Source organism: Oncorhynchus gorbuscha, unplaced genomic scaffold, assembly GCF_021184085.1.
Source record: "Oncorhynchus gorbuscha isolate QuinsamMale2020 ecotype Even-year unplaced genomic scaffold, OgorEven_v1.0 Un_scaffold_4803, whole genome shotgun sequence".
Taxonomy (NCBI): Eukaryota; Metazoa; Chordata; class Actinopteri; order Salmoniformes; family Salmonidae; genus Oncorhynchus; species Oncorhynchus gorbuscha.
The window spans coordinates 1-11,761 of record NW_025748744.1 but is presented as its reverse complement, the minus strand read 5'-3'; the positions used below and the strand labels follow the sequence as shown (position 1 = coordinate 11,761).

At 43.8% G+C, this 11,761-nt stretch overlaps 1 protein-coding gene across 1 annotated transcript; it reads left to right on the top strand.

Moving 5' to 3' along the window:
• Window positions 1-87: 87 nt before the first annotated feature.
• LOC124028757 (ryanodine receptor 2-like) lies at window positions 88-11,756 on the top strand (the record flags this gene model as incomplete). The annotated part of the gene is made up of 5 exons (XM_046340730.1): window positions 88-98; window positions 3,256-3,386; window positions 4,200-4,327; window positions 6,154-6,349; window positions 11,557-11,756. Coding segments are annotated over exons 1-5 (666 nt in total), but the record flags the coding sequence as incomplete, so codon positions are not given.
• Window positions 11,757-11,761: the final 5 nt, after the last annotated feature.

The window sequence follows — 11,761 nt, the reverse complement described above, 5'->3', positions numbered from 1 at the left end:
CATCTGGTATCATTTCATTTCAACCCAATAAGCAAAAAAATAAAACTGTACCAATCTTCATGTTAAACTACTTTTACAAATGTCAAAATGAATTCAATGTGAATATGATGATTAAGAGGAAGATAGGGTGTCTGGAACTGATCAGAATATATATATATATATATATATATATATATATATATATATATATATATATATATATATATATACATGCAGAGACGCTAGGTGAGACCCTATTATATTTAATTAGGGATCCCGAGCAGAGAAGCTGGGTGAGACCCTGTTGTATTTAATTAGGGGTTCAAGCAGAGAAGCTGGGTGAGAGCCAAACAGCCATGGAGCCAAACAGTTCTTTCTTTCTGATTCCAGGGTTTTTCTTCATATTTACTATTAACTGGTTGAAAGAATGCGGAAATCTGTCATCGAAGCAAAGGGTGGCTGCTATTCTGATTTGAAATGTGCCTAATTGCTTTACTAATACATTTTCAAGTTCATAACTGTGCACCCTCCCCAAACAATAGCATGGTATTAGTTCACTGTAATAGCTACTGTATATTGGACAGTGCAGTTAGATTAATAAGAATTTAATCTTTCTGCCCATATCAGATGTCCTGGGAAATGTTCTTGTTACTTACAACCTCATGCTAATCGCATTAGCCTACATTAACTCAACCTCATGCTAATCGCATTAGCCTACGTTAGCTCAACCTCATGCTTATCGCATTAGCCTACGTTAGCTCAACCTCATGCTAATCGCATTAGCCTACGTTAGCTCAACCTCATGCTCATGCCTACGTTAGCTCAACCTCATGCTAATCGCATTAGCCTACGTTAGCTCAACCTCATGCTTATCGCATTAGCCTACGTTAGCTCAACCTCATGCTTATCGCATTAGCCTACGTTAGCTCAACCTCATGCTTATCACATTAGCCTACGTTAGCTCAACCTCATGCTAATCACATTAGCCTACGTTAGCTCAACCTCATGCTAATCGCATTAGCCTACGTTAGCTCAACCTCATGCTTATCACATTAGCCTACGTTAGCTCAACCTCATGCTTATCACATTAGCCTACGTTAGCTCAACCTCATGCTTATCACATTAGCCTACGTTAGCTCAACCTCATGCTAATCACATTAGCCTACGTTAGCTCAACCTCATGCTTATCACATTAGCCTACGTTAGCTCAACCTCATGCTTATCACATTAGCCTACGTTAGCTCAACCTCATGCTAATCACATTAGCCTACGTTAGCTCAACCTCATGCTAATCACATTAGCCTACGTTAGCTCCACCGTGGACGGGACACTGATCCTGCAGTTTTAACACTTTTTTGGTTTACTACATGATTCCATATGTGTTATTTCATAGTTCGATGTCTTATTCTGTCTTATTCTACAATGTTGAAAATAGTAAAAATAAAGATAAACCCTGGAATGAGTAGGTGTGTCCAAACTGTTGACTGGTACTGTATATAAGTAGCCTTCATCATTCTTCTGAGGTGGAACCTAAATATGCATTTCCTGTCTTGAACAGGAAATTACATCAAAATAGTGGTGGCTATTTCCTCTGGGGTGTTACTTTAAGGTCCTCCATTTAGAATTGAGTGAAAAACACTTCAAATGCTTTACTCCTCTGGCTCTGAATGACCGATCTGTACAACACTTGATATACGGTATCCATGGACCAAGATCTCACAAATTATGTTTTTCCAGGCTAGCATGTCAAACAACATGCTAGCATGTCAAACAACATGCTAGCATGTCAAACAACATGCTAGCATGTCAAACAACATGCTAGCATGTCAAACAACATGCTACCATGTCAAACAACATGCTAGAATGTCAAACAACATGCTAGCATGTCAAACAACATGCTACCATGTCAAACAACATGCTAGCATGTCAAACAACATGCTACCATGTCAAACAACATGCTAGAATGTCAAACAACATGCTAGCATGTCAAACAACATGCTACCATGTCAAACAACATGCTACCATGTCAAACAACATGTATTCACGACTTGAAATATGCTGAGGTCATTTTTTAATGTTTTTTCACGTTTTCTCAAAATCCCTACTTTGATTGACACTGGAAGTATGATAGATAATGACACTCTAAAAGTGTCCTGTCTAGAACCTTCTACAGACTATGTTGACACCACATGTCATACATTTACAACAACCATAATATGTTCTGTGGCTCATTTTAATATTGCATTAAGTCTAGTAAAGGATGTGACTGGGTTAGTTAAACCAGTTATTCTGGAGAAGGAGTGTCTTCCTGAACATGAGCTGTCCCTCACTTTTCCTCCTCCTCCTCCTCCTCCTCCTCCTCCTCCTCCTCCTCCTCCTCCTCCTCCTCCTCCTCCTCCTCCTCCTCCTCCTCCTCCTCCTCCTCCTCCCTCCCCCCTACCTCCTCCTCCTCCTCCTCCTCCTCCTCCTCCTCCTCCTGCCCCTTCCTCCTCTTCCTCCCCCTATCTCCTCCTCTTCCTGCCCCTTCCTCCTCTTCCTCCTTCCTCCCCCTACCACCTCCTCCCCTACCTCCTCCTCCTCCTCCTGCCCCTTCCTCTTCTTCCTCCTTCCTCCCCCTACCTCCTCCTCTTCCTGCCCCTTCCTCCTCTTCCTCCTTCCTCCCCCTACCCCCTCCTCCTCCTGCCCCTTCCTCCTCTTCCTCCTTCCTCCCCCTACCCCCTCCTCCTCCTCCCCTTCCTCCTCTTCCTCCTTCCTCCCCCTACCTCCTCCTCTTCCTTCCCCTTCCTCCTCTTCCTCCTTCCTCCACCTACCTCCTCCTCCTGCCCCTTCCTCCGCTTCCTCCTACCTCCGCCTTCTCTTCCCCTTCCTCCTCCTCCTCCCCTACCTCCTCCTTCTCCTCCTTTTCCTTCCTCCTCCCCCTACCTCCTCCGTATTCCTCTTCTTTCTTCCTCCCCTACCTCCTCCTTATCCTCCCCCTTCCTCCTCCTCCTTCTCTTCCTCCTCCTTCTCCTCCTGCCCCTTCCTCCTCCTCCTTCTCTTCCTCCTCCTTCTCCTCCTGCCCCTTCCTCTGCTTCCTCCCCCTACCTCCTCCTCCTCCCCCTACCTCCTCCTCCTCCCCCTACCTCATCCTTCTCCACCCCTTTCACCTCTTCCTTCTTCCTCCCCCTCCCTCCTCCCCTTCCTCCTCTTCCTCATTCCTCCCCCTACCTCCTCCTCCTCCTGCCCCTTCCTCCTCTTCCTCCTTCCTCCTCCTCCCTCCTCCTCTTCCTCCTGCAGGCAGCGCCCAGCCCTAGGTGAATGTCTTGCAGCGTTCTCGGGGGCGTTCCCTGTGGCCTTCCTGGAACCAGAGCTCAACCAGTTCAACAACTACTCCATCTACATTACCAAGGGCTCCCGGGACAGAACAGGTACTGTTGCAAACTGTCCTTCAGGTGTTTTAGAATCAAAGACAGGATCGGTTTGGATGGAGAGATAGAGAGAAGCTTGGCATAAATGTCCTTCAGGTGTTTTAGAATCAGACAGGATCGGTTTGGATGGAGAGATAGAGAGAAGCTTGGCATAAATGTTGCAAACTGAATTGAGGAATGACTATCACCTTTTATCTCTCTGTCTCTTACTCCTTCTCTCCCTCCACCCTCTCTCCCTCCACCCTCTCTCTCCCTCTACCTTCTCTCTTTCTTTCTTTCTTTCTTTCTTTCTTTCTTTCTTTATCTCTCTCTACCTCTCTTTTCCTCCCTCTTTCTATTTCCCCCTTTCTCTCTCCCCCCTCCACCCTCTCTCCTTTCCCTCTCTCTCTCTCTCTCTCTCTCCCTTCCTTCCCCCTCTTTCTCCCTCCACCCTATCTTACATTCTCTCTCCCTCCCTCCACTCTCTCTTTCTTTATCTCTCTCTACCTCTCTTTTCCTCCCTCTCTCTATTTCCCCCTCTCTCTCTCCCTCCACCCTCTCTCTCCCTCCACCCTCTCTCTTTCTCCATCTACCCTCTCTCTCCCTCCACCCTCTCTCTCCCTCCACCCTCTCTCTCCCTCATCCCTCTCTCCCCTTCCCTCTCTCTCTCTCTCTCCCTCTCCCCATTCACCCTCTCTCTCCCTCCACCCCCCCTCTCTCTCTCCACACCCTCTCTCTCTCCCTCCACACCCTCTCTCTCTCTCCCTCCACCCTCTCTCTTCCTCCTCCCTCTCCCCTTCCCCCTCTCTCCTCTCTCCCCCAATGCTTCCCCAGCTCTAGATCTGCCCTTCCAGGTCGGAGAGATGTGTCCAGTCATCCCGTCCCTGGAGAAGTCTCTGGAGGAGATCATGGATCTGGCTGAGTCCGGCCTGCACTATACGCAGATGCCTCACGTTATGGAGGTAGAGACTGGTTTATTACCAGGAGAATGGTTTATTACCAGGAGACTGGTGGTTTATTAACAGGAGACTGGTTTATTAACAGGAGACTGGTGGTTTATTAACAGGAGACTGGTGGTTTATTAATAGGAGACTGGTGGTTTATTAACAGGAGACTGGTGGTTTATTAACAGGAGACTGGTGGTTTATTAACAGGAGACTGGTGGTTTATTGTTTATTAACAGGAGACTGGTGGTTTATTAACAGGAGACTGGTTTATTACCAGGAGACTGGTGGTTTATTAACAGGAGACTGGTGGTTTATTAACAGGAGACTGGTGGTTTATTAACAGGAGACTGGTGGTTTATTAACAGGAGACTGGTGGTTTATTAACAGGAGACTGGTGGTTTATTAACAGGAGACTGGTGGTTTATTAACAGGAGACTGGTGGTTTATTAACAGGAGACTGGTGGTTTATTAACAGGAGACTGGTGGTTTATTAACAGGAGACTGGTGGTTTATTAACAGGAGACTGGTGGTTTATTAATAGGAGACTGGTGGTTTATTAACAGGAGACTGGTGGTTTATTAACAGGAGACTGGTGGTTTATTACCAGGAGACTGGTGGTTTATTAACAGGAGACTGGTGGTTTATTAACAGGAGACTGGTGGTTTATTAACAGGAGACTGGTGGTTTATTAACAGGAGACTGGTGGTTTATTAACAGGAGACTGGTGGTTTATTACCAGGAGACTGGTGGTTTATTACCAGGAGACTGGTGGTTTATTAACAGGAGACTGGTGGTTTATTAACAGGAGACTGGTGGTTTATTAACAGGAGACTGGTGGTTTATTAACAGGAGACTGGTGGTTTATTAACAGGAGACTGGTGGTTTATTAACAGGAGACTGGTGGTTTATTAACAGGAGACTGGTGGTTTATTAACAGGAGACTGGTGGTTTATTAACAGGAGACTGGTGGTTTATTAACAGGAGACTGGTGGTTTATTAACAGGAGACTGGTGGTTTATTAATAGGAGACTGGTGGTTTATTAACAGGAGACTGGTGGTTTAGACTGGACTGGTTTTATTACCAGGAGACTGGTGGTTTATTAACAGGAGACTGGTGGTTTATTAACAGGAGACTGGTGGTTTATTAACAGGAGACTGGTGGTTTATTAACAGGAGACTGGTGGTTTATTAACAGGAGACTGGTGGTTTATTAACAGGAGACTGGTGGTTTATTAACAGGAGACTGGTGGTTTATTAACAGGAGACTGGTGGTTTATTAACAGGAGACTGGTGGTTTATTAACAGGAGACTGGTGGTTTATTAACAGGAGACTGGTGGTTTATTAACAGGAGACTGGTGGTTTATTAACAGGAGACTGGTGGTTTATTAAACATTTAACATTTAAGTCATTTAGCAGACGCTCTTATCCAGAGCGACTTACAAATTGGTGCATTCACCTGGTGGTTCACCTGGTGGTTTATTAACAGGAGACTGGTGGTTCACCTGGTGGTTTATTAACAGGAGACTGGTGGTTCACCTGGTGGTTCACCTGGTGGTTTATTAACAGGAGACTGGTGGTTCACCTGGTGGTTTATTAACAGGAGACTGGTGGTTCACCTGGTGGTTCACCTGGTGGTTCACCTGGTGGTTTATTAACAGGAGACACCAAATCATGGGCTGGTGCCACCAACTGAAAACGTCGGTGGCCCCCGTGACACTAGGGGAAAATGGTGGTCTGGATCCCTGATCCCTGAGCTTACAAGAGATAAGAACAAGATTGAAAAGACAACCATTACTTCAACATTTAACATGAGCATTCCTCCCCCTGTCCTTCTCCCCAGGTGGTGCTGCCCATGCTATGCAGCTACATGTCTCACTGGTGGGAGCACGGCCCAGAGAACAACCCTCCAGAGACTGCAGCCAGCTGCTGTACTCACCTCACCTCAGACCACATGAATAGTCTACTGGGCAACATCCTGAAGATTATCTATAATAACCTGGGGATCGACGAGGGGGCCTGGATGAAACGGCTCGCAGGTAGAGACACACCTTCTATCTACCACATGGTCGAAAGCACTTCAGCCTGCTTGTCAATTGTCTTGGTTGTTTTGTGTGTGTGTGTGTAGGTACCACGACGCCGTATGTCGTCAGAGGGGATCGTCAGCAATAATCATATATGCACATAGAATTGAATTCCACTGTTTGTACTGAAAACCGTCCGCCTTGGGAAGAAGCCCACTGTGGGCAGGCCACTCAGTAGCATTGAGTCAAAAGTAAATGTCGTGGACATGTCTACCTCGGATCATTAAAAACAATCAAGCAACTCAGAAATGGACTACAAATAGCCCATATTAACAAATGTAGCCTTCCCTTGTGGTCCTTCTGTAGCTCAGTTGGTAGAGCATGGCGCTTGTAACGCCAGGGTAGTGGGTTCGATCCCCGGGACCACCCATACGTAGAATGTATGCACACATGACTGTAAGTCGCTTTGGATAAAAGCGTCTGCTAAATGGCATATATTATTATTATATTATTATTAGTAGCCTGAGAAACAAGGTCCATGAAGTTAGCAATTAACATCACAACACATTCATATTCTGGCCATCTCTGAAACACACTTAGATAAGTCCTTTGACGCAGCGGTAGCTAAACGGGGTTATAGAATATATAGGTCCTTTGACGCAGCGGTAGCTAAACGTGGTTATAGAATATACAGGTCCTTTGATGCAGCAGTAGCTAAACGTGGTTATAGAATATACAGGTCCTTCGATGCAGCAGTAGCTAAACGTGGTTATAGAATATACAGGTCCTTTGATGCAGCAGTAGCTAAACGTGGTTATAGAATATACAGGAAAGATAGAAATGCTCCAAGTGCGTCGTCAGGTTGTTCGTCAGATCAATAAATATTTTTCACATCTTCGACGTAGGAATCACTACAATACCCTCATCAATCTACACACAATACCCCATAATGACATCACAATACCCTCATCAATCTACACACAATACCCCATAATGACATCACAATACCCCATAATGACATCACAATATCCCATAATGACAAAGCAAAAATAGGGTTTTTAGAAACAAGATTCTTGGTGGTTCTGACCTTCTTTCATTTTAGAATAATGGAGGCCACTGTGTTCTTGGGGACCTTCAATGCTGCAGAATAATGGAGGCCATTGTGTTCTTGGGGACCTTCAATGCTGCAGAATGATGGAGGCCACTGTGTTCTTGGGGACCTTCAATGCTGCAGAATGATGGAGGCCACTGTGTTCTTGGGGACCTTCAATGCTGCAGAATGATGGAGGCCACTGTGTTCTTGGGGACCTTCAATGCTGCAGAATGATGGAGGCCACTGTGTTCTTGGGGACCTTCAATGCTGCAGAAATGTTTTGGTGTACCCTTCCCCAGATCTGTGCCTCGACACAATCCTGTCTCTGAGCTCTACGGACAATTCCTTCGACCTCGTGACCTAGTTTTTGTTCTGACATTCACTGTCAACTGTGTGACCTTTATATAGACAGGTGTGTTATATAGACAGGTGTGTTATATAGACAGGTGTGTTATATAGACAGGTGTGTGCCTTTTCAAATCATGTCCAATAAATAGAATTTAAGACAGGTGGAATCCAATCCAAGTTGGAGAAACATCTCAAGGATGATCAATGGAAACAGGCCATGAGAAGACGTCGCTCTGTTTTCATGACATCTCGGTTGACCAGACAGGTCCTACAGGCCCTGATTTTGTAGCACCTGGACTACTGCCCAGTTGTGTGGTCATGTAGAAGGACATAGGTCAATTGCAGTTGGTCCAGAACAGAGCAGAACGCAGTGCACTTAGATGTACACGGAGGAAGAATGTCAATAACATGCATGTCAATCTCTCCCGGCTCAAAGTAGAGGGGTCAATGACCTGCATGTCAATCTCTCCAGGCTCTAAGTAGAGGGGTCAATGACATGCATGTCAATCTCTCCCTGCTCAAAGTAGAGGGGTCAATGACATGCATTTGTGTGAGGTGTTGATGTGTTGTTCTCATCACTATTGGTCTTTGTGTGAGGTATTGGGGTATTGATGTGTTGACTGCATCACTATTGGTCTTTGTGTGAGGTATTGACTGCATCACTATTGGTCTTTGTGTGAGGTGTTGAGGTGTTGACCTCATCACTATTGGTCTTTGGTGATGTGTTGACCTCATCACTATTGGTCTTTGGTGATGTGTTGACCTCATCACTATTGGTCTTTGTGTGAGGTGTTGAGGTGTTGACTGCATCACTATTGGTCTTTGTGTGAGGTGTTGAGGTGTTGACCTCATCACTATTGGTCTTTGTGTGAGGTGGTGATGTGTTGACCTCATCACTATTGGTCTTTGTGTGAGGTGTTGACCTCATCACTATTGGTCTTTGTGTGAGGTGTTGAGGTGTTGACTGCATCACTATTGGTCTTTGTGTGAGGTGTTGAGGTGTTGATCTCATCACTATTGGTCTTTGTGTGATGTGTTGACCTCATCACTATTGGTCTTTGTGTGAGGTATTGATGTGTTGACCTCATCACTATTGGTCTTTGTGTGAGGTGCTGATATGTTGAACTCATCACTATTGGTATTTGTGTGAGGTGTTGATGTGTTGACCTCATCACTATTGGTCTTTGTGTGAGGTATTGATGTGTTGAAGGTACAGAACTCTCTGTTTATGCAGTTGGCTCACACAGTTCAGACACTCATCGGTACAACACAAGATATGCAATCAGAGGGTCTCTTCACAGTCCCCAGGTCCAGAACAAGAGGCTGGGAAAAGCTCAGTATTAGAGACATGACTACATGGAAGTCTCTGCCACCCAGGGAACTCAAGCAATAAAAACAGGTTCAGAACAAGAGGCTGGGAAATGCTCAGTATTAGAGACATGACTACATGGAAGTCTCTTCCACCCAGGGAACTCAAGCAATAAAAACAGGTTCAGAACAAGAGGCTGGGAAATGCTCAGTATTAGAGACATGACTACATGGAAGTCTCTTCCACCCAGGGAACTCAAGCAATAAAAACAGGTTCAGAACAAGAGGCTGGGAAATGCTCAGTATTAGAGACATGACTACATGGAAGTCTCTGCCACCCAGGGAACTCAAGCAATAAAAACAGGTCCAGAACAAGAGGCTGGGAAATGCTCAGTATTAGAGACATGACTACATGGAAGTCTCTTCCACCCAGGGAACTCAAGCAATAAAAACAGGTTCAGAACAAGAGGCTGGGAAATGCTCAGTATTAGAGACATGACTACATGGAAGTCTCTTCCACCCAAGGAACTCAAGCAATAAAAACAGGTTCAGAAACCAGATAAAATAACATCTTATGGCACAACGGAGACTGTGAACAGACACAGCCATTCTATATATCTTGTATTGTAACGTTGTATTATGTATTGTATTATATAGGTGGGTGACCTTGACCGAATCCTTGGCTTGTTCCAGCAGGAACGGCTTATAGGGCCGGAGCCATCTCTGAAGCGTGAGGCAGAGGCAGGAGATGATGTAGTTTTCTGTGGTGTTATGTAGTGTTAGGTAGTGTTATGTATATTATATTATGCCTATGATGTATTTTATATATTTTACTTGTTGTTTTGTTTCCTGTTTGAACCCCAGGAAGAGTAGTAATTGGTCGAGAACAAATTAAATGCTAAAATTGCATGTTGATCGACGGGGAAGCCTGAATAGGTTGACCGGCAGGTGGGTGGGTGCTCAGAAACACAACGATAACCCACACTTTACTTGTCTTCAACCCTTCTATGCCGTAGGAGCATAGGTCACCCACATGACCAAGCAGTTTCCCATACTGGATATGTGTTGTTACTGCATGTGGTGGTGATCATGTGTTGATGTCACGGGACACAGCAACCAAAATGCATTGTTTATAAATGAAAACAAACTGTTATATCATCTAGAGTGAAACACCACCATCGTTGTTTACATAAGAAAACAAACTGTTATATCATCTAGAGTGAAACACCACCATCGTTGTTTAAATAAGAAAACAAACTGTTATATCATCTAGAGTGAAACACCACCATCGTTGTTTAAATAAGAAAACAAACTGTTATATCATCTAGAGTGAAACACCACCATCGTTGTTTAAATAAGAAAACAAACTGTTATATCATCTAGAGTGAAACACTACCATCGTTGTTTAAATAAGAAAACAAACTGTTATATCATCTAGAGTGAAACACCACCATCGTTGTTTAAATAAGAAAACAAACTGTTATAACATCTAGAGTGAAACACTACCATCGTTGTTTAAATAAGAAAACACTGTTATATCATCTAGAGTGAAACACCACCAGCGTTGTTTAAATAAGAAAACAAACTGTTATATCATCTAGAGTGAAACACCACCATCGTTGTTTACATAAGAAAACAAACTGTTATATCATCTAGAGTGAAACACCACCATCGTTGTTTACATAAGAAAACAAACTGTTATATCATCTAGAGTGAAACACCACCATCGTTGTTTAAATAAGAAAACAAACTGTTATATCATCTAGAGTGAAACACCACCATCGTTGTTTAAATAAGAAAACAAACTGTTATATCATCTAGAGTGAAACACCACCATCGTTGTTTAAATAAGAAAACAAACTGTTATATCATCTAGAGTGAAACACTACCATCGTTGTTTAAATAAGAAAACAAACTGTTATATCATCTAGAGTGAAACACCACCATCGTTGTTTAAATAAGAAAACAAACTGTTATATCATCTAGAGTGAAACACTACCATCGTTGTTTAAATAAGAAAACACTGTTATATCATCTAGAGTGAAACACCACCAGCGTTGTTTAAATAAGAAAACAAACTGTTATATCATCTAGAGTGAAACACCACCATCGTTGTTTAAATAAGAAAACAAACTGTTATATCATCTAGAGTGAGACACCACCAGCGTTGTTTAAATAAGAAAACAAACTGTAGAATCATTTAAACAACGATGGTGGTGTTTCACTCTAGAGTGAAACACCACCATCGTTGTTTAAATAAGAAAACAAACTGTTATATCATCTAGAGTGAAACACCACCATCGATGTTTAAATAAGAAAACAAACTGTTATATCATCTAGAGTGAAACACCACCATCGTTGTTTAAATAAGAAAACAAGCTGTTATATCATCTAGACTGAAACACCACCATCGTTGTTTCCCACCAGTCTCTCTCTCTCTAACCATCCTTCTCTTTTCTGTCCTCGCCTCCAGTGTTCTCTCAGCCAATCATTGGTAAGGCAAAAGGGGGACTGTTGAAGACCCACTTTCTGCCGCTGATGGAGAAGTTGAGGAAGAAGGCTGCCACCGTACTGCAGGATGAGGAACAGATGAAGGCCGAGGGACGAGGGGAGATGTCTGAGGCTGAACTACTCATCCTGGATGAGTTTACCATCCTGATCAGAGACCTCTATGCCTT